The 23,594-nt window shown below is 42.2% G+C and overlaps 1 protein-coding gene across 24 annotated transcripts in view; it reads right to left on the minus strand.

The window, feature by feature from the left end:
- JAKMIP3 (Janus kinase and microtubule interacting protein 3) overlaps positions 1-23,594 on the minus strand; it is a 248,090-nt gene that overhangs the window by 47,194 nt on the left and 177,302 nt on the right. For 15 of the 24 annotated variants that reach the window (XM_053310606.1, XM_053310607.1, XM_053310604.1 and 12 more), the window contains 10 exons: positions 21,818-21,901; positions 20,108-20,170; positions 19,054-19,152; positions 15,522-15,620; positions 15,358-15,417; positions 8,280-8,345; positions 6,907-6,975; positions 6,739-6,816; positions 2,877-3,080; positions 968-1,033 (listed from right to left, as the gene is read on the minus strand). In XM_053310606.1, the coding sequence (XP_053166581.1) occupies positions 968-1,033; positions 2,877-3,080; positions 6,739-6,816; positions 6,907-6,975; positions 8,280-8,345; positions 15,358-15,417; positions 15,522-15,620; positions 19,054-19,152; positions 20,108-20,170; positions 21,818-21,901 (888 nt within the window). The remainder of the gene's footprint in view (positions 1-967; positions 1,034-2,876; positions 3,081-6,738; positions 6,817-6,906; positions 6,976-8,279; positions 8,346-15,357; positions 15,418-15,521; positions 15,621-19,053; positions 19,153-20,107; positions 20,171-21,817; positions 21,902-23,594) is intronic. The other 9 variants (XM_053310617.1, XM_053310612.1, XM_053310614.1 and 6 more) reach the window with 2 other exon arrangements.

Raw genomic sequence — 23,594 nt, forward strand, 5'->3', positions numbered from 1 at the left:
CAGAGCACTGTCTGAAGTATAGACTTGGCCATCCCTAGGCTAGGTTACTTAGAAGAAGAAAAGTTGTTGTTGTTTTTAAGCCATAAGTCTAATGGGGATTGCAAGGCATTAAAAAGGCCTTGGTAGTTGCTAGGGTAGATGTGGTCCTCTCCAAGACTAATATGCATTGGGTGGTTGATGAGACAAGGGGGTGAGGTACTGCCTGCCTCTTTCCCAAGAACATATTAACCAATTTAGTGAAGAAAAGCACTGAATCAGTATAATATGTAAAACACTATAGGTACTTTTCACTGTGGGTCAAAACGCTGCCTGCATTCTGTGCCAAAATGCCAAGCTAGGCTACATAGGCTAAGCGACTAAAAATACAATCCTACCATTGGTTCAAAGTTGCTGACTTGCTTCATGCTTTCTCCTCGGAGAGCTTAAAGCCAACTCCTTGTAAACTTGAGCCTGATCTTTCCTTTTTCTTTTGATATGCCTGTTCCTGGAATAGTAGTGAATATGAATGCTGGGAACTGGGCCACCTGTCTTTGTTTTGTTGCACAGCAGTGGCAAATTCTGCACACATTCAGGCCAACATTCAAAATTTCAAACTGCAAAATAGCTGTATTTAGGAAAGTACTGATTTTGAGGATTTTATCTCTTTATGTTTTCTATTCATGAATGTACATAAACAAGAATGAAATAAATTACAAGGGAAAATATTTATCAAAGTGCACTCATTATTTGACCTCAGAGAGCCAATATACCATTAGCTTAAGTAACCTTCACTTTCCCACTATCTCACATAACTGTATTGAAGAGCACCTTTATATTTCTGACTAAGTAATTTTCATATGTGGTAGGTAAAGACCCAATAAATGAGACTGTTCCACATCCACAATATCTTTCTAAATCCTACTGCTATATACACAAAGCTTCCTTCCACATTCAAGTTGTATCCTTTCCCCCCAATGCGATACCATACCTTTTCTTCTAATTCCTTTATTTGTCTTTTTTGACCTTCAATTCTTTCTTCTAGCTCCTTAATTCGCTGTAAAAATAAAATTGTGTGTGAATTATACTAAATTTTTGTGGAAGATTTTATCTGACAGACATTTGAAATTTCAGGAAAGGGATTACTTTTGGCTGTGATACAAATCAATCTTACATTTCCGATTTCTCTGCTTTGTACAAAACCCTGCTGATGCTCTCAAGAGTACCTTAGAACCTCAGTTTAGAGCCACATATTCACTGAGCCCATTCTCACTATCAGTGAGAAGGGCTTGAGGATTTGCAGGGAGGAAGGCTGCTGAAGCTTAACTCCCCCGCAGACGTGGTCCATGCTGGGCACACAGATCACTCGCCCAGATGGACATGGGCTGCCCCTTGCAGCACAGAGGGTCAGTGGCCTGGACGTATTGTCCTGGTCCCTGGAACTCCCATAATCCACCATGCAAGTGCACAGTGCATTGTGAGGATCCCCACAGTGATGGATGGGTGCCCGTCGTCACTGCTGCAGCACTGGCTAAAAGCAGCCAGTGCTGCACACTATTTTAAAAATGGTGCTAAGGGAGCACTTGCTCCCTTAACCTTGTTTAAGAGGCTGGCTCCACAGGCAGGTTTGCTGCCAAAGTGCTGCTGGTGGGGTCATGCGAGATCCTGGCAGTTCTCACGTGCAGCCAAACCCAGGCTTGGCTGGTTTAGCCCGGTCTTGGCTGCATGTGAGGACAGCCTCACTGAGGCTATTCTCACAATGAGGCGAAATCGGGCTAGGGGAGCCTAGCCCGATTTCACCTAACTGTGAGAACCATCAGGCTTGCAGGTGAGCCTGGTGGCCTCCAAGCAGTTAACCCGCTTAAATAGCCCTCCCCTAAGCCCAAGTTAGCGGAGCAACTGCTCCGCTAACCTGGGATCTAGGATTGTGAGTTGCTGCACCATGGCAACTCACGAGTAGACCCCAGACCAGGAGGCTTAAAAGCAACCTCCTGGCTCGGGGATCTCTCCAGCATGCCCTGCACACTTTGTGCAGGGCATGCTGGAACTTCCGGGGGCCGCGCGGCCCCCAACCCCCGCTGGCTCCGTAACGGAGCCAGCAGTCATGTGGGTGGCCGGTTCAGCTGCCTGGAGCAGACTGCTTGGTCGTCTGTGGGGAGAGCAGGATAAGCCCGCTCTCTCCGCTAACCCTCTCCAGATGGCTCCCACTGATCGTGGGAACTGCCTCCTTGTCTGTTACTGTGAGGGGTTTGCAACAAAACTACTGTGAGGACTACATGAAACTCCTGGGCCAGTGGCACTGACAAAGGCATATACTGTAGAACTCTGCCAGCCCATATGGAATGCCAGTTCAAACATTCTTGCAAAGTTGAGTAGAGCCTTAACCACACAGAAACCATTTTTGGCAATAACACAACATATGAGAACGAGCTGATCCGCTCCCTATGGTGGAATGGCATTATCCATCCCTTTGCCTCAGGATTATGTACCCTCTTTCCCTTTATGCGTGAGGGTCAGAAGACTACTGCCAGATCTGGCTTAGGACAAGTCAGGTTGCTCATTATGTTTGAACAGAGTGATCCTAGCTTATTCCAGTAAGTGTTTCAAAATAAACCAGGATCTGAAGGTGGGATTGTATCCATGACTATTTCAGGAATCCATACAGGCTGTCAGAATTGATCAGTTCCCCCTGGTCAAAGGACACAGAGTTCTCCTTTGAACTGCTTGTCTTATAGCTCCTGCCACAGCCCTTTCCTTAACAAGCTAAGCCTCGTCACAACCTACTTTAAAAAGACAAGATAGAAGAAAGTTGGGCAAAATGAAAAGCCATTTCTTGTATTCCACATTTTAATCTGAATGACAGAGCTTTCTCAGTGGCCTGTATTCACATCCCGCCATACCTGTTGGGCATGTTGAATGAGCTCCATTCTTTCCCGGAGAATTTGGGCATCCCTTTCCCGGAGTTCACTCATAACCTGACGCTTCCACTGTTCCACAGCATTCTTCAACTTCTCTCTCTCCTCTTCTGAGAGCATCTCTGACATTTTAGCTCCTGCTTCCTGCTGTAGGGCATCATACAGCATGGCTTCTAATTCCAGAATGTGCTAAATAAAAGACAAATAAAATCATTGGTCAAACTCAAACTCTCTTTTTGCATCCCTTCTGGTCTCCATGCATTTCTTTTGCTAGCGTTTATGTTCCTTTCTGCCCTCTTCAGGTGGGCAGGACTTCCATTTTCTGAAGGAAGTCTTCTTCTCCTTTATAGTTCCCCTGACTCTACTTGTTAGCTACTCTGGCACCCTCCTGAACTTGGTGGTACCTTTCCTTCTTGTTATACATTTCAACTGAGTTTCTATTATTGTTGTTTTGAATGAGTTCCATGCCTCCTGGAGTGATTTGACCCTCCTGACTTTCCTTTTCAGCTTCCTTTTTTAACCAATCCCCTCATTTTTGAGAAGTTTCCTCTTCTGAACTCCAGCACCTGTGTTGGACTTCCTTGACAATTCTCCATTAGCATATAAGCTGAATTGGATCACACTATGGTCACTGTTCCCCAATGGTTCTACAACTCAGACATCTTGCACCAGGTCCTGGGCACCATTCAGGATTAAGTCCACGGTCACCTTCTCTCTGGTTGGTTTCAGGACCAACTGTTCTAAGGCGCAGTTATTTAGAATGTCTAGAAACTTGGCCTCTCTGTCAATAACTGCATGTGAATTTGCCCAGTCTGTATGAGGGTAATTGAAGTTACCCATTATTACAGCTCTGTCTCTCTTTGATGCCATTCTGATTTGCATCTCCAGCTTCATGTCACTCTCAGCATTTTGATCCAGAGGGTGATAACACTTCCCTAGTAACACATTAGCCACCTAATGGTGCAGCAGGGAAATGACTTGATTAGCAAGCCAGAGGTTGCTGGTTTGAATCCCCGCTGGTATGTTTCCCAGAATATGGGAAATGACTTCACAAGAAAGCTGTAATTTGTTTGTAATTGCAAAGTTTGTTAGCTTGATTTTATGCAGAGGTTTTAACTCCTCAGAGTCACAATTTGTAGCCTAAAAGGGAAAATGTGAGCAGAAGCATTGGTAAACAGGGAAACACCTGTATTGGGCAGCAGCGATATAGGAAGATGCTGAAAGGCATCATCTCATACTGTGCGGGAGGAGGCAATGGTAAGCCGTTCCTGTATTCTACCAAAGACAACCACAGGGCTCTGTGGTCGCCAGGAGTCGACATCAACTTGATGGCACACTTTACTTTACTTTAGTAACACATTTCCTTTCATTCCTCGTATTGTCACCCATAATCTTTCTGTGGAGGGCTCTGGTCCTCCTAGGTTTTCTAGCTTGTTGGATATTTATTTATTTATTTAATGTATTTATATACTGCCCCAAACCAAGGTCTCAGGGCAGTTCACAACAAAGCAATAAACAAACATTAAAATCAATTAAAGTTCTAAAAACAATTTAAAACAAATCAATAAACAGTCTAAAATTATTTAGATTAGAATCCAACAAGCTAGAAAACCTAGGAAGACCAGAGTCCTCCACAGAAACATTATGGCTGACATAAGGAAGGAAACATTATGAGTGAATAAAGAAGGAAAAGAATTCCCTTCTTTAACATACAGTGCTACTCTACCCCCAATCCACATATTCAATATGTAATATTGAATATTTATTTATATTTATTATAAATAAATAAATATTAAATGTATTAAATTTAATGTTTATTAAAATAAATATTTATTAAACATAAATTTGTATTATTTATATATTACACTCAAAGTAATTTGGTTGCTTTTTAAATGGATAATATACCATGGAACTAGCAGCATTAGGCACTGGAAACTAGCAGCATTAGGCACTCCTTAATTGCTTATATCAACCCTATGGGACTACACATAAACAGCAGGATGGAATAAAAGCCTTCTCAACTCCTGGATGAGCTTTTTTTCTCTATCACATTCAGAACTTTCAGGGATATGAACTGCTTGATATGGAAAGATTTCCAGATTTTTGCCAGTTTCTAAAAATGTTAAGCAACATTGCTCTGTTGGCATTAACGCTGCAATCTAACCTAGGTGCATTAGGCAAAGACTGCAGGAACTTTCATTTCATGCACCATTTTATAATCCCTAATATATTATTATATGTGGAACAGAGCTTAGTAGTGAACTGGGATCCAATGTTAAGTGCTGAGTGCTAGCAAGGGAGTGCACACAGGTTGATCCACTTAATCCAGATAAGTCAGTACAGTGTAACTTCGCAGGTTTACAATACAAAAGCTACAGTTGCCAACTTCCTTACTGATCCTGTTCCTGTGCTCTTAACAGCAGCATGAGATGCAGAGATTGAGCAAATGAAGCTTTATCTCCATGCTAGCCAGGAGCATTGCTAGGAAAAGCTCCATTAATTCACTTCTGCATGTCAGGTTGCTGTTAGGGACGTGCACGGAACCACGGAGGCGCGGTCCGGCACTGGGGGGAGTATGTCTTTAAGGGCGGGGAGGTAGTACTCACCCCCCCCCGCCACTCTTCCCCCTCCGGCGCTGGACTTTTCTAAAATGTTCTTGGGGCGCCAGAGTTCCTCCCTGCCACCCATGCCCCCATCATTGTCTTCCAAGTTAACAAGCAGAAAAAGCTGGTGCCACGCATGCGCCTGTCGCATGCGCCTGCCTGGGGTGGCAGGGAGGAACTCTGGTGCCCCAAGAACATTGTAGAAAAGTCCAGCGCCAGAGGGGGAAGAGCGGTGTGAGGGGGGAGTACTACCCCCCTGCCCTTAAAGACACACTCCCCCCCCCGCCGAACTGGCCGGATTCCGGACCGGTCCGTGCACACCCCTAGTTGCTGTTAAGCACATAGGGACAGGATTCGTTTTTTTAAAAAAGCTGGCTACCCAAACTAAACTGCTTTCTATGAGCTCTTCAACTGTCTCACCAGAAACACTTTCTTTCTCTTTAACATGAAAGAGCACTATCTTCGGTCACTTCCAGGCATCCCTCCTATAAGCGAAGGCAGCAGAAAGACAATCCTAAAACTACTACAACAAACATTTATATACCACTCTTCAACCAAGGTTCACAAAGCAGTTTACATAGAAAAATAAATACATAAATAAGATGGTCCTCTGTCCCCAAAGGGCTCACAGTCTAAAAAGAAACATAAGGCAGATACCAACAACAGCCACTGGAGGGATGCTGTGCTGGGGCTGGATAGGGCCAGATTAAAAACAAAACAAAAGGGAGCTAATTAAAGAGGTACTTCTTGAGGTAAGGGCTTTCATCTCCAGTGCAGTTCCTGCCCATGCATGTGGACTAGGGCTGACCAGAACAGGCTCATCTCCCTTTCTATTCCTGAGCATGTGATCTGTGGGTGATGAGTACTCTGATTTTGAGTGCTTATCACTAGCAAATTGTGAAGCGGGAAGTAGACTGAAATACTAATTGTGAGGCGGGAAGTACACTGAGGCGGGAAGTACACTTCAGTACACTGAATTGTTTCTAGGCATGTTCTTAGAATTACGGGGTCTTATTCTGGATAAAGCATTCCAACAGGAACAACACACTTCAGATTAGTTGCCTTCTTACAAACACGGATGTGGATGAGGATATATAGTCAAGAAATTGAACTGTAGTTCACATCTTTGTAGCCTTTATTCCTTCAATTCAAAACCACATTGATAATAAACAGACTTTTATGAGCAGATGATGGCATACAAGAGGGCGCCTCTGTGGTCTTGTCCTTCCATGAAATCATCTTACCTTGTGTGCTTGATCTAAGGACTGTTTCCTGTAATCAAGTTCATCATCCAAGTATCCTTTTTGCTTACTAAATAGTTCCTGAAGAAAGAAAGAGTCTTAAGTTATATCTGTTGCCTCATCAAGTGATTTGTAAGACTGCTGTTTTTGCTATATGAATTCTTACATTACCTTTTCATTCTCCAAGTCTATCATTTTTTGCTGTAGGGCTGATTCTGTCACTTCTATCTGCTGTAGCCACTGCACAAAGATGACAGTGAAAGATCAAGTTCTAAATTAAATCAGCAGATTTGACAAAAGAACAGCCTCCCCCCGTTGCCTTTTAATATTGATCTCACACAGCAGATCTGCCCAGTTCAATGACAAACAAAACATGCCAGCTTAAAAGCAGTTTCTTAAGGCTGGCAATTTGTCTCCTACCCTCCAAGTTATAGGATGGGTTTGATCCAAAGCGAGTGCTGTTCTTGCCAAATCCACATGGTGCAGGCAGGTCCACAGGTCATATCAATTTAAATAGCCACATACATTTCTAAGGAATATCAAAAGCCAATGGAAATGGCTTTTATGACATTACATATTGTATTAATCACATTCACAATGTATTACTTGAAGCATGTTGGACTACTCTATATGTTCTCTTTATGTGGATGCCACTTGAAATGGTCTCCCTGGCTGTCATAATGCCACCATCATCAGGAAATGGCCTCCTGCAGTTATTGTCATAATGCCACCCCATCACCATCATTCCCACTCTTGTGTTGTTGCACATTCTAGTGGTCGCATTGGAATGCTCCATGATGCAAGAATGATGAACCACTCCACATGTTAGGGGTGCTGCAGAGAAGACTATTGTCTGGGATTTACCTCCGCTGGAGCTAATTACAGAGGCTCCAGAAGCTGCAGTGGCAGAGCCAGTGTCAACACATCCAACCTCCATGGTGACTGGTGGGGCTGGACTTGGCCCCTCACACTGCCAAAGGGGTGGTGAATGGTGGGAGGGGGAGTGGCTGGATTCCCACATAGCCCAGAGTCAGGTGAGCATACAAGGGGTAGGCAACCCCGGAACAGGGAGGTGGGAGGGCAGAGTGCTCAAAAAGGCAGCAGCCACTGATTACCAGTGAGAGAAAAGTATCAGAATGGAAGAGCTCACCAGAGGTGGAGTCCTCCCAAGAAGGGGGATGGAGGCCAAGAGACTGTGAGAGCTGCTCAGGGCCATTTAGGGAGCAATGCACCAATGATGAGGAAGGCTGGAGAAGCACATTCAGGGCTGCCTTGGACTCCCAGTGAGGAGTAGTGCTGTGGAGCTTCTAGTCAGTGGAGAAGGAAAAGGGTGCCTTAAACTTTCCCCCACAAATATGGAAAACTTCAAGCAGCTTCCATTTGAGTAAAATCATGTGTAGGCCAGTTCTCAGAGTCATTTTGGAATGTGAGGCTGCATCAAGAGGTAACGATTCAGGTACCATTTACACTGCTTATTCTTACTGAAGATTATGGACTATCCCACTGAGTCAGCCTCAGAAAAAGCAAAAACCCCATGTCATTACCTTTTCTGCCAACGTCAGAACTGTCCTTGCCTGTATGACAATTACTTGCTCTTCATTTGTCAAGTTCTGCAGCAAAAGCAAAATAAGAAATTTTATCAGACCATGTCTTTTCATCTTCTGACTATTTGAGGCTGCTTCTGCATTAAGTATGTAAGAAATTAAATAGCTCTAAAAGTATCAGGCAGAAATAGATATATATTTAAAATGGCACAAGTTATAATTTAAAAGTAATAATTGTTGCAGTTTTATAAGGGGTTTTCATGTGTGGGATAGCCACATCCAAAGCAGAGTAAAGCGCACTTAAGTCCATTGATTTCAGTAGGACCAAGCATGCGTAAACTTGGCTACTGGCTGCTATAACCACAGGGGTCCTAATGGATGTGGATTCTTTGAGAAATATTTACAAATGGTGAACTTCTCAACACTAAACTGCCAAGAGTTACAGTTTTTTTCAATAAACATATATGCAGACATGGAGGCAGAAGGTTTCATGATGCTAATGTTCAGCAATGCAGAAAAGAAAACGTGAAGGTATAAAAAATGGAGACTGGTAATATTAAACAAAGATTTAGGGTAACGATTAAAGATAAGCAATCAGATATTATGTACATGTGTATTAGAGATTCTAAATTATTGATGCACTAGTAATGAATTGTCAGCAAAAAGTCATAATAAATATTCATATCTGATATTACTCAACTCCTTCCCTAAGCCATTATTCATTATGCCTTCCCCACTACCCTTAAACCATGAGTTCTGTCACTGATTAATCATGCATCCCTAGAAAACTGGTAAGGCAAGGGATATCGTAGGCACATCTCTGGCTTGATGAACTGGGATTTCTCACTTCTTTCTGAGAGGTGGAATAGATCTACAATGTCTTGGGCAACTATTTGCTGGCATTTATGGAAACAGGACGGTCACAACATCATGGCAGGTCCCTTCTGCTTCTACTGCCCCTGCCCCCTCAAAAATAATTGGAGTCATCCATTTCCTTTCTTGACAGATAATTGCTCATAATTTGCATTCATTTTCTTCAGTGCTGTCAGCTTTCTTTGTTTTGCATTTATAGGCTTTGAGCTCAATACAACCAAAGTCACAGCTTAGTCCCATTCATTGCCTTCTATGAACTTAGTCATGACTAACTTTTGCTAGAGTGTGCCCATTATAACAAAACCCTTGGCTGGTTCTCATACTCTCCTTAGCTATGTTTTGGTGAGCTGATCAGGAAAGGAAACATGTCTAGCATAGTGGTTTATAAATATTTGTAGTAGTGGTGGTGGTGGTGGTGTACTGCACAAATGTCTGTGACTCCTACTTCTCCACAGTCTGGAGATTTTCTCAAATTCTTTATTCTCTAGTGCAATCCATCAATCCATGCACTGTGCTAGGTTCCTAGCATACTATTTTTTAAATGTTGTGCATAAATAAATATTAGAATTGTGTGTATTCATTTTGTAATCAATGAAAAAATAAAAACTAATAGGACCCATCTGTTCCATTTATTACTAGTGATGGAACTAATACCAGAGCTGAAACAATGGAATATCATTCATTCATTTCCCTTTTGCATTTGTTTTTCCCTACAAGTCAAAATAAATCAGATGAAGATGACAGGAAGAGAGTGCAGTCTTTGACTCAAATGAAACTCCCTTCCCCACACACTTGAAATTTTTAAGTTTTAAACTTAACATTTTTTAATCTAACTCTTAAGCACTGCTTGCCAGGCAGACAAAAAACAAACCAACCCACATGGATTGTTAAGGCTTTAGAATCTGGTGGGCAACCCCGGTGATACTCCTGAACCTTTGTAGGAAAAAGTAGTGTAGTCCCTTTGAGTCCCTCCTTCCCTTCACTCTGTGCTAGTTGCACTGATATCCATACTTTGGATTAAAACAGATATTTTATATATGGCAGCTTTGCATGACCCCTGAGAAATCTCCTGCTAACTGAGCAAAGAGACGCCTTTTAAAGTGGTGATTCTCTTATATTTAGTAGGAGGAGAGCAACAGCACAGCATCCCCCCAGTGGTGGTTGCTGGTGTCTACCTTATGTTTCTGTTTAGCCTATGAGCCCTTTGGGGACAGGGAATCACCTTATTTAATTACTTTATTTATTAGGGGTGTGCATGGAACCATCTGGTTCAGTTCGAGGACGGACGGAACCGGGCCAGTTTGGTCCGACCCCCCATCGAACCCCTCCCGGTCCGGTCCCAGACCGGTCTGCGAATTTTTTGGTTTAAAAAAAAAAAATTAAAGTAGATGATAAGTACCTTTAGCCCCTTTGAGGGGCTTGCTGAAGCCGCAGGGGTGTGTGTCCACACGGGTTCCCTCTCCCTCCGCCAGCCTTCCTCATCACCGCTGCGGCTCACTGTGGCCGGGTAACTGGAGCATTTTTGGCCCTTTCGGGCCTCCGTAAGAGCGCATGGCCGCCATTTTGGCAGCCACCGCGCATGCACCAATGCCCTCTGCGAGGCCACAGCCTCACAGAGGGCATTTGCGCATGTGTGGTGGCCGCCAAAATGGCAGCCGCGTGCTCTTACGGAGGCCCGAAAGGGCCGAAAATGCTCCAGTTACCCGGCTGTGGCGGTGATGAGGAAGGCCGGCGGGGGGGGGGAGAAGGAACCTGCATGGACACCCCGCCCCCCGCGGTTTCAGCAAGCCCCTCGAAGGGGCTAAAGGTACTTATCATCTACTTAAATTTTTTTTAAAAATATCATGGACTGGCCAGACTGGACCCAGCGGTCTGGTTCCGGTCCGTCGGAACTGGGGGTGGTGGTTTGGTTTGACCCCAAACCCCCAAACCGGACCACTGGACTGGTCTGCACATCCCTAGTAGCAGTAGCAGTAGCAGCAGCAGCAACAGCAGTAGCAGTAAGTAGGAGGGAACTGCCAGTTCCTGGGGAGTGTGTCCTACTAGCATGAGCAGCTCCTTCCACCCATCTCCTTGTCATCCAAATCCACCAATGTCAGGTTCTCACCAACACCCAACTTCAAATGTGGGTTGCAAATGTTGGGTGATGCAGAGAAGTGCGGCTCATCAACCGGACATTGGCGAGAAATGGGTGGAAGCAGCTGCTCCAGCCAGGAGTGCACACTCACTGGGAACCAGTGGTTCCCTCCTACTTACTTCCTGGCTCTCACGCAAAGCCACCCATAGTATCTATGATGTGTGCCTGAATGCCTGTTTAACTTGCTCATAAAATGGGGGCCTTTCCCCTATCTGCTGGTCTCACCCATTGGAGAGGTAATAGAGTGCCTGAAAATTTAATGTCAAGTGGACAGAAAACACAGAGGCAGCATAATTGCAGCTGGGTCTCCCATTGAAATTAATGGGAAATTAAAATGAAAAGATAAATGGAAATGGATGAAATCGGTATTGAAATAAATGTGATTTTAATGAATAATGATAAAACGGGGTTTATAACAGAAATGGAGAAATAACAAAATGGGGGGAGAAATCCTTGCAAAACCATAAAATGCATTTTCTTTCATAGGCAAAGAATTCACTGAGACATTACACGAGGAGCAGAGCTGCTGCTCTGGGTCTCTTTGCCCACTCTTCCTTGACACATCTAGGTAAAGTTAATGCCAATAGCCATCTAGCAAAATGATGTCAGGAGAAGGCAGGACAATACACAGCATGATGTTGCCATGTCGCTTGTTATGTTCACCTAAATATTATGAGAAAAAGTGCAAAGGTTGGCAGCTCCATGTCTCTTGTAACCTGGTTCTGCCCTTCAAATAGTAAGTGCATGCATGCATGGGTTTTGGATTGTGTCCTATAGCTTCAGTCTTCACAACCTCCTCTAGGGAAGTAAGGAGCTCTCTCTCTCTCTCTGAGAATTGCAATCAAGTATTCCAAGCATGGTATATATAACACCATATAATGGCACAATCCAATCAAATTTCAGCACTTTTAAATCCCACTGATTTCAGTAGGAGAGATGTAAGCTCATGTATGACTCAGCCTTTAAATCTTTGGGTTGTATCCAAGCAATGTCAGTCATGACTCAGCCCAATTGAAATTGATGGCACTGACTTGTCTCATTTATTTCAGTGGTGCTTATTTATGACAGTAACGCTATGGCTGACATCCTGATTTACAAAGAGCGTGTGGAAGAACATTGCATTACTAGCACATAACTGTTGCGCTAGCTACTTGCACAGAGTCTGGAAGTTGCATTCCAGACTAGTGTTGTGCTACAGCATGCATGCATGCACAACAGTTGCACAACCTACAGCATGTCTCATTTGTTTTAAAGGGAACTTTGCACAAGGGCACTATTGCACGATAGTGCAAATCCCTGGGGGGGGGGTTTAGTACAGCAATGTGATTTTGTGCTAGCACAATTGCTTGTTATGCAAGTGCTTTATTTGTTAGTCTGTCTGGACCATGCTCAAATAAACCAACAAGTCATTCAACAGGATTCACCTGTAATTTAAGTAAAATTCAACCTACAAAATAGGCTATATGTAATGTAATTAATAGGAACATAGAAAGCTGCCATATACTGAGTCAGACCATAGGTCCATCTAGCTCAGTATTGTCTACACAGACTGGCAGCGGCTGCTCCAAGGTTGCAGGCAGGAATCTCTCTCAGCCCTATCCTGGAAATGCCAGGGAAGGAACTTAGAACCTAGATGCTCTTCCCAGAATGGCTCTATCCCCTAAGGAGAATATCTTACAGTGCTCACACTTTTAGTCTCTCTTTCCTATGCAACCAGGGCAGATCCTGATTAGCATAGGCGTAACTATGGGGGGGCAGGGGGGGCACGTGCCCCGGACGCCACTTGGCAGGGGGCGCCAAAAATTGCCCCCACTGATTTGCCGGGAAAATTTTTTTTTTGATCTTTTTTAAATTTTTTAATTTTTTTGCAGAACCGTCCCCCTCCCCCGGTCCCGGCGGGGCCCCCCCCCCATTGGCATTGCTCACCCAGCACTGGGCGCCGCGGCAGCGTCGTAGTCCAAGTCTCTGACTCTCACTCCCCGGCGCGCCCCGGCGCCCTGCCACCAGTCGCGCATGCGTCGAGAGGAGGACACGCACCAGAGCAAACTTCCTGAACAACTCCCTCTTCTGAACAACTTCCTGAACGCCAGAACCAGTTCCCCTTTTTGCTCATTCAAGTCCTTCCTCCCCTATAATCTAACCACATTTTAACTGAAAAGGTTCAGGGAAGGGGAGATGGGGGGATGTGGAACCTTGGGTTCCACATCCCCCCATCTCTCCCTTCCTGGACTTTTTCACTATGTAATGCAAGCTAATTTAATGATATGTCAACATCAAAATGGATTAGCTGTTTCAGCCCATCGGGAAAGTCTAAACCTCCACCGATTTAATTAACCAGACTGAAAATCAGATGAACAGAGAATGTTTTAATGAAAGGTGGTATATAAATTTAACAATAAGTAAAAATATCATTAGGAGCAATTAGCGATTACTTAAACATTGGTGCTGCCAAGCAATTTGTAAATAAAACTAGAAGCCCTTTGAAAATAAGGAATTAATTGGAATTAATTGTAGGTTGGGCAGGGGGTGAAAGTATATACTTCTAAACATTTATTGTTAAATTTATATACCACCTTTCATTAAAAACAACCCCAAAGTGGTTTGGTTTTAGTCATGGATTTTAATTTTAATTGCTCTTTTTGTCAATGTGATGAAGATTAGTTAAATCTGAGTGGTCTTAGGCAACCAATGTTGCATCTGAAATGCCATTTCATTTTTTATTGTCATAAATACTCTCCAACCAATTTAAATTGCAAAGGTGTATATTATCGCTTTATTCAATTGCAGGGAATCTCAAAAAAGCAGGATTTGCAACTAAGGCAGTGCATATCTTCTCTAAAATGGCCCTTTTATAGTTTTTCTAACTTTGAAATCGTAACATAAAACAAAGCATAAATGCATAAATGCTTCCCCCTCCATTTGAAACCTTTTCTGGTGTAAATAGTGCGTGGTTTTGGAAAAGGGGAGTCTTTCTTTAACAGCGGGAGAATAAGGAGTCTTTAGCACTATCACCCTAGTCCCTCGAATTACTTTGGAGTCCTTGGTTTTCGTTTTGTTAAAATACAGTCACTCACAAGGGAAAGTCAGGAACAGAACCAGGGCGTGAGGGAGGGACATCATAATCATAATAATCATCATTGCATCATAATTCTGATGTTTGAGATACAAGCCAACTTCACAGGGTTGTTGTGAGGAAAAACCTAAGTATAATGTAGTATGTATCATCATTGCATCATAATTCTGATGTTTGAGATACAAGCCAACTTCACAGGGTTGTTATGAGGAAAAACCTAATTATGTAGTGCATTTTGAAATTTTTGGTAATTTTGGTAATTTTTTAAATTTTTAAAATAAAAGTTTTCTGAAACATGTGTGTCAGTCAGATTATGTGGGGGGGGGGCGATGGGGGGGGACGCGGCGGGGGCCCCCGCAATTTCAGTGCTTGCCCCGGGCGCTGTTTTCCCTAGTTACGCCTCTGCTGATTAGCTAAGGGGACAAGTCGTGCTTGCTATCACAAAACCAGATCTCTCCCAGTGCCTTAAAAAAAAAAACACCTTTTAATATAGGCTTTTAATATTAAGGTTTAACTCTTTAATATTTTCATTTAAAAACTTAAATTTTTACTATATTTCAGTTTAGACTTATTTCTGTCTAAAACCTACTATATTTTACAAGACTTGAGTTCTTGGAATTATTGTAATTTTTTTTAATATTGTGAACCATCCAGGGACTCTTTTGTATGGGGTGATATATACATGGAAAGGCATTAGAAAGAAAATATGAATGTCTGTGTATGATCAAAGAGAGAAGACATGTACAATTAAATAGCCACATGGCAATACAAAGAGAGCTTGTGACATATCTTGCAGGATTTTTTTCTTTTCTTTTGGCATATATGTTAGGAGCATGGAAGTACTGGCTTGTAGCCAATACTTGCCCAGGTCATAATTCAAGCAGAGTGTAAAAAGTAGCAGCAAATTATAGCACGCTTGGAGTTATTTAATGCCAACTTGACAAAAAGACAAAACGTATTAACAGAAACATGCACAATTTATTAAAGGAACATACACTTACGGCGTTATCGCCTAAAATGTCCAATTTTTTCATCAACTCTGCTACTAGTATATCCTAACAAGAGAGAGAGAGGCATACAGGGAATAGAATGTCAGAATAAGGCATGACTTGGTGTTCAGAGGAAGCAGTCACTGAAAACAAAAAATGGAGTTACTTACTGTTACGCCTTCTGCCTCACAGTAGACTTGGAGAGGACTTTTCCCCTCAGTAAAAGGAATGTGATGAAAATTGATAGCTGGCGATCTTCTCTCTCTCTCCTACAATCAAACCAATTATGCTTAAAGGGTATTGCTAAAACATCAGCTTACTTAAGAAACGGATTCCATGAATACACAGCTCAACTATAGATTGTAAGTTAGTCAAATATGCAAGACAGCAACGTAGATCATTTATTATCTTAAATAATGAGTAGCACTGGCTCCTTCATGGGATGGTCAAGGGTGTGCTAAGACACAAGTATACAAATCTCGGAAATATAAATCTGTGGCACAAGTGTACAAATCTTGGAAAAAGAGTTTGCTTCATCTTGTTCTACTATTTGTAGGGCATTTGATCTAAGAACTATTTTTTATCAACTTCAAAGTTGGACAGTAATTTCATGTCAAAGAACAGCACTGCTTAGAAAATGTAAGATTTCAGTGGGCTATGGAATTACAGAATGGGTGACTGAGTTGGGAGAAAGGATATCAATCCCATGGGGATCTGACTGGCATGGTGAACAAACAGTATGATGCCATTGCAGCACCGTGTGTCACGGCTACTACAGCAGGAATGTCAGCAACTGCAGTAAACCTTCAGCAAGAACTGCAGCAAACCTCCTACCAAAAAGGAGGAAATGAACTATCAAGTCCGGGAAGATGCCAGCATGGCTAACAAGTAAAGTCATGGAAGCTATAATGGGGAAGAAGGTTTCCTTCAGAAATAGGGAGGCCTGCCCAAATGAAGGGAACAGAAAGGTACACACACCCCGGCAAAAAAAAAAAAAAAGACAAAAAGACAAAAAGGGGGGCAAAAAGAGAGTCTGAGTAACATTTAGCTAAAAGCATTAAGAGGAATAACAAAAAATTATTTAAGTACATCAGAAGCAAGAACTCTGCCAGGGAGGCAGTTCATCCTTTAGATGATGAGGCAGTGAAAGGGATTATTAAGGAGAATATGGAGATTGCAGAGAAGCTAAATGAGTTCTTTGCATCTGTCTTCATGGCAGAGGATACTGAGCATATACCTGTGCCCAAACCAGGTTTCTCAGGGACAGAGGCTAAAGAACTGAGTCACATGTGATGAGGGATGACGTTCTAAACTGTCTGGAAAAATCCACCCAAGAGTACTTAAAGACCTCAAAGGTGAAATTACCGGACTCCTTGCAAAAATATATAACTTATCTCTTCAGTCAGGCTCTATACTGGAGGACTGGAAAGGAGCCTATGTAACACCAATTTTCAAAAAGAGATCCAGGGGAGACCCAATTCTTAAGAATAAAAATGTTAAGCATTTAGAAGAACAGGCCCTGCTGAGGGAGAACCAGCATGGCTTCTTCAAAGGTAAATCTTGCCTCTCCAATCTTTTGGAGTTCTTTGAGAGTGTCAACAGGTGTGTGGATAAAGGTGATCCAGCTGACATAGTATACCTGGACTTTCAAAAAGCTTTTGACAAAGTTCCTCATCAAAGACTCTTGAGAAAACTTATAAGTCATGGGATAAGGGGACAGGTACATGTGTGGATTGGTAACTTGTTGAAGGACAGGAAACAGAGCTGGCTATAAATGGACAGTTCTCTAAATGGAGAGAAGTAATAAGTGCCTCCCTGCAGGAATCTGTACTGGGACTGGTGCTTTTTAATTTATTCATAAATGATCTAGAAGTCAGGGTAAGCAGAGAGGAGGCCAAATTTTCAGATGACACCAAACTGTTTATGGTAGTGAGATCCAAAATATATTGCAAGGAGCTCCAAAAGGATCTCTCCAAACTGGGGGAGTGGGTAACAAGGTGGCAAATGCGGTTCAGTGTTACCAAGTGATGTATATTGGGGCAAAAAATCCCAATTTCATATATATGCTGATGGGATCTGAGCTGTCAGGGACTGACCAGGAGAGGGATCTTGAGGTCATGGTAGACAGCTCGTTGAAAGTATTTACTGAATGTGTGGTAGCTGTGAAAAACGCCAATTTCATGCTTGGAATCATTAGGAAGGGGGTTTAAAATAAACTGCTACTATTATAATGCCCTTTTACAAAACTATGTTGCAGCCACATTTGGAGTACTGTGTACAGTTCTGATCACCATATCTTAAGAAGTACAATGTAGAACTGGAAAAGGTGCAGAAAAGTGCAACCAAAATGATCAGGGGCCTGGAACACCTTCCTTATGAGGCAAGGCAACACCTGGGGCTTTTTACTGTAGGAAAAAGAGGACTCAGGGGAAACAGGACAGAGGTCTACCAAACCATGCATGGTGTGGAGAAAGCTGACAGAGAGAAAATTTTCTACTTCTTGCATAACACTGGAATCAGGGGTCATCCCATGAAACTGATTGCCAAAAATTTAGGTCCAACAAAAGGAAGAACCTTTTCACACAAAACATAATTAATCTATGGAATTCTCTGCCACCAGATGTGGTGAAAACAAACAGCCTGGATGGCTTTAATAGGGATGTTGATAACTTCATGCAGGACAGATCTATCAATGACAACTAGTCTGAGGGATACAGGCCACCTCCAGCCTCAGAGGTAAGATGCCCCTAAATACCAATTGTAGGGAAGTAACATCAGGTGAGAGGGCATGCCCTCAGCTCTTGCCTGTGGGCTTCCCAAAGGCATCTGGATGGCCACAGTGTGAACAGGATGATGGACTAGATGGGCCTTGGGCCTGATCCAGCAGGGCTGTTCTTATATAAATGCAATAAAAGTTGTAGAAATGGCCAGATACTGTATGTGTCATAATGGAGATAATGCTTAATCATTATCTTCAAAGCGTTTCAAAACTGTGATTCTACCTGAGTTGGTATAAAACTGCACATCTAATATCTGATGGTGATTTTTTAAAAGTGTCATTGCAACCAATATGCAGCACAGATGCAGCACAGATACAGGAGAACCCCATTATTTGTGGGAGTTCTGTTCCACGGGGGGGCAGAATAACAGGGCATTAGGGCTATGGGAATTGGGGGGTTAGGCTCCAGTACTATAAATAATCACCCCAAATTGCCCCCAAACCAGTAAATGGGGCAAATAAAGTTACCAACTGTGCTCCACTGTCCTTTAGGAGTCCAAGGATGCCCCCTAAGAGTAAAAAAATCACAGAAAATCAGCTGGAAATAATGGGTTTTTTGACCAAAAAAAGAGAGAGCCTAAAATGGCTCTGAAACACAAAATGGCAACTGGGAATGACCTCTGAGATCATTTCTGGCCACCCTTGATCCGTGGACATGCGACTTTAACCTTCTTTTTTGCTGTTATTTTGCATATACCGAGGTTAAGTGTCCATTACCCAACGATGGATACGCAAAACCGTGGATGGTGAGTCTGTGATTAACGAGATTCTCCTGTATACTATTCTTGACTCACAAAGGAGACCATTGTAGCTTCATTGACATATAACACTGTGTGCCATTCAAAGCTATGTATATCCTTGTCAGAAGAACCTGGTAATAAAGGAACTAATTATTTTGAAACTTCCAGTCCACACATACTTACTTCGAGTTCTAAAATTCTAAATTCCAACAGTTCATTTTGATCTTTAGCATCCTGAACATCATGCTTTAACCGAGCTTCTTCTGCCTCCATTTGTTTTATCTAGAAAAGCAAAGTGATTACTCTGTTATCTTGTACAACTTTCAAAAACATTTCTCTTTGACTGAGCAATGGTTGTTCAAGTAGCATTATGCATATCTGTGAGCTGAGAAACGTCAAAGTCAAATCTTGCCTTAAACATTAATTCATCAGGGGGCTTCAGGTAGCCATTGTCTTCCAATATGAAGATAATGATAGCAACTCACCTTATAGGGTACTTGAAGGATTAGTGAGATAATGTAAGCAAAGTGGTCTGAACATAATAAAGGCTAACTATTATATTCTTATTATAGGTTAAAATCACCCTCAGTTAGCATTTTGATGCCCTCCTTGTTTTAGTCTTCAGGACTGAAATGATACAGATTATGAAATTGTCTAATACAGGAATGGGCAGACTTTAGGCTTCTGGAAGTCTTTTTGTTGAGGAGGGGAGGAGGGGAAGTTGCTTTGTGGGAGAAGAAACTGGAGAAAAATGAATGGAAGAGAAAGTAAAAGCAACCCTGAGAACCTGAAGGAAGAAAGATTACAAATGGCACAACCATGCTCCCACTCAGCCAGCCAATCAGATTCAAAGGATTGACTGGAAGAGCAAGGCAGGAGAAACAGGCCCAAACATCTGGAGAACTATTTTAAGTCCAGGAGCTATTAGTAGCTTCTGAGCTATCTAATGCCCACCCCTAGGTTAATACATTAATTGCCTTGGGTTTTTATAATAATGGAAAGGGGATATAAATTCAGTAGTTAAATATATTTGGACTCGGACAAAAACTGAAAAAACGTCTTCTGGTGGCAGAGAGCTTTGCTTGATGTAAACTTAATGCATATGTAAACTTAATGTAATTAAAACCTATTTTAGCTCAAGTGTAGTGTGGAAAGGTTTATTATCTTATTAACTGATGACATTCTTAACCAGTTCTGCAATTTTTATGCTTAGTATATCAGTGTTAAAAATGTATACCTTTTCTACAAGCTCTTGGTTTCTTCTGTATAGTGCTTGCTTTTCTTCAATCCACTTCATGTCCTTGAAAAACAAAATGTTGGTATTATAGAAAAAGCTGGAAAGAGTATCTATATTTTTCTAATATGATTGGGTTCCAAAGGAGAACTGTAGGTTCAGCTCGACCTGCTTCTTGATTTTGCTGCAGCAGTTTCAATGCCAAAAAGCCAATGTGCTTTTAAAAACTGCACAGAACTAGTGTCTTCAGCAGTGGACACTGCTACAGTTTAAGGTGCCATTTCCGAATGGAGCGCTCTCTCTCTCTTTCTCCCTCTCTCTTGTTTACACGCCCCCCCAAAAGCAAACATCTCTAAAGTCAGAGGTAAACACCAAAAGCCAATGACACAATGAAGCAGGGAAGGCCCTCAAAATAAGTAATAAATCTGCCAAACTCAAAAGAATTGTGGATAATTTGGCAGATTGGAACCTCAACCCTAGATGAAAGAGATTAAATATTGAGCTGCACTCTCAATATATGACCCAAGCAAAGTCAGACATGGAGAAGTAAATCAGGAGAGAAAGCTTGTTGAAGCAGAATTTGGCATATCAAATCAAGAAAGTGTGTGTGTGTGTGTGTGTGTGTGTGTGTGTGTGTGTGTGTGTGTGTGAATATTTCAAGTTTGGACAGTATTTGAAAGGCAAGGCAGAAACTTGTCTGTGTTCAGTGTCAAGACTGCTCTCAACAACAATTTGTTCAAACTTGAAAAGGGAGCAATCCACCTAGTGTAGGAGGCTACAGATAGTTCCAGTGTTGCTGGTTTTCCAGTGTTTACTTAGGTGGGGTGAAACACTGGACTAAAGACAATATGGATCTTTTGGGCCTGAATATGTTTTGCTTATTCTGAAAGATCTGCATTGGCTGTCTGTTTCCAGGTGCAAGTTGACTTAAAGCATTCTAAATGGCCTGGGACCAGAATAGTTGAAGGATTGAAATCTCATATATGAAACAGCCTGTTCACTCAGAACATCATCTGCTATTCTTCTTCAGAGCTTAGGTGGACTGGTGATGACCAGGGATAGGACCTTAATGTGGTAGTACACATCTCAAGAACATCCTTCTCAGAGATGTCTGTGTGGTACCTATGCATATTTTAGGTACCAGGTAAATGCTGTTTCATTTTCTCACGCCTTTGTCTGAATCATATTATGACATTCTGCCCCAATGTCACTGTTGCTATTCTTTTAATGCTGCTTCTTGATGGTGATTGTTTATTGTTTTCAACTCCCTCTGTCATAAGCTACCTTAAGCACACAAGATACAAAGGCAGAATTAAAATATTGGCTGACATCCAAAGTTACTCATTAGTGGTTCCAATAAAATTAATGGAACAAGCTAGTTATGCCTATTTCGTATTAATTTCATTGGGACTACTCATGAGAAACTGAATATAGGTGTCAGTAACTGTGTTTTGTCTGCTCAGTACCTTTCCTGTTAGAAGGCTCTTTATTAAATTATTACGTTTGTAAACCGCCCCAAACATCCATCTCTGGGTGGTTTACAGCGATCTCAGTGCCAGTTAACATTCATACTTCAGGCCACATCTGCAGTACAAATTTACTCCCTGGATTTACTGGCATTTACTAATCCCATTATGTTACAGCGGTGTAGCAGTCTTCATGGCTAAATGTTTTGTAGTTGATACATGATATCTTTGTGTCAGAGTGCATTACCTGTCCTTGCTCAGCGAGTGCCTTTTCTAGGTCCTCTATCTGACCTTGGGATCTATCAATTTCTGCTTGAAGCTGCTCACGAGTCTGTAGGATGGGATTGAAGAAACATCAAACTTTCTCTGATAGTTATCATGCTAAAATACAGTGCAGTCTTCCTTATCTGAATGTCCTGAAAGCACTTTGTTACCAGACCGTGTAACAACACTGAATTCAGGAATGGACATTTGGATGTTCACAGATCAACTGAATTGCTATTCATTTGTGGATGGTTTGCATATAACAAACTGGTTCCCTGTCCCAAAAGGAATCACAATCTAAAACAAGGACACCAGCAACAGTCATTGCAGAGACACTTTGTTTAAGTGGACTAGGAACAGTACCACCATTGAAAGGTACCTCTTGCCTATTTAAAATATGACAACTAGAAAGTTAGGCATGCTTGCTTACCCATGTTATGAAGTTCTTACATTATATAGCCACCAGTCAAAACTGGCACTTACAGATCAGGTCACATTTCTCCAATCTTATAATGCTTATACTGGATTGCCAATTTGTTACTGGGAGGCGAGATGCTAAGCTGGAAATAATTAGGGATAGTTGCTCTCCACCCCGCTAAATAAAAGAGAGCCACCACTTTAAATTATGCCTCTTGCAAGATTAGCAGGTAGCATTCTTATTGAATTACTGTTTGATTTATGTATTTTAATTTTAGATCACTGTTAGCCACCATGGAGTATCAAATGGTAGAAGGACAGAACACAAATATTATAAACATTTCTCCATCTCTTCCAAGGGCAGGTTATGAGGTAAAGTAGTACTGAGGAAATGGACAATGTGATGGTATCACAGCCAGTGTTCTCTGTAACAGGGATTCCCAGATATTGTTTACTACAACTTCCAGTATCCCCAACTGCAACTTTGGCTGTGAATTCTGGGAGTTGTTGTCAGCAACATCTGGGAATCCCTGTTACAAGGAACACTGATCACAGCACAGGTTGCCTAAATGTCAATGGAGGAGAAGGGAAGAATTTGAGATGGGGATGCTGTTTTTGGTTACAGCTCCAAGCTGAATGTAGGTGAAGTACTGGATAAAAACAGGTTGCTCACCTGTAACTTTTGATCTTTTGGTGGTCTGGTCTCATTCACAAAATGGGCTCTGCACTCTGCACTCCTTAAAGCACTCTGTCTTGTCATGCCCTTCACACACAGAATATGCTCAGTATTCTTGGCACCAGAGTGTGAGCTCTCTCTCTCTCAGTTCCTGGATGGCCACTGTGAAATTGAAGCTTAAGATGCAGGAGACAGGTAAGGACAGGTGAGAGCATCTGATAAGCGGGGAGACTGAGTGGGAGTTGTGTAGGGATGTGCAAAATGATTTGGGTACAAAATGATTTGTACCCAAATCTGGCCAATTCGGGTGAAAACAAATCACCCCTGTCCTCAATCGCCCAGATTCAGGTACAAAACAGATCACCCTAGATTCAGACCTGAAAAATTCAGAGATTTGAACCTCCATTTTGTGGCCAAAGTGGGTTGGGTGGTAGTGCCCAATGGGTAGAAGCTACTACCCAAATTTCAAAGACATTTGGGCAAAGGGGTGATATTTAAAGAATTTTTGAAATTGGTGCATCTTTAAGCTTTCCCCCATAGGGAATAATGGGGATTTCAGCAGCCTTATAGCTCCATGTGGGGGGCACCAAGTGGCCCAGAGTGGGTTGTGGTGGGTGGTAGTGCCCAATGGGTGCAAGGAAACTGCCACCCAGATTTCAAAGAAATT

The sequence above is a fragment of the Hemicordylus capensis genome, chromosome 3 (assembly GCF_027244095.1).
Source record: "Hemicordylus capensis ecotype Gifberg chromosome 3, rHemCap1.1.pri, whole genome shotgun sequence".
Classification (NCBI taxonomy): domain Eukaryota; kingdom Metazoa; phylum Chordata; class Lepidosauria; order Squamata; family Cordylidae; genus Hemicordylus; species Hemicordylus capensis.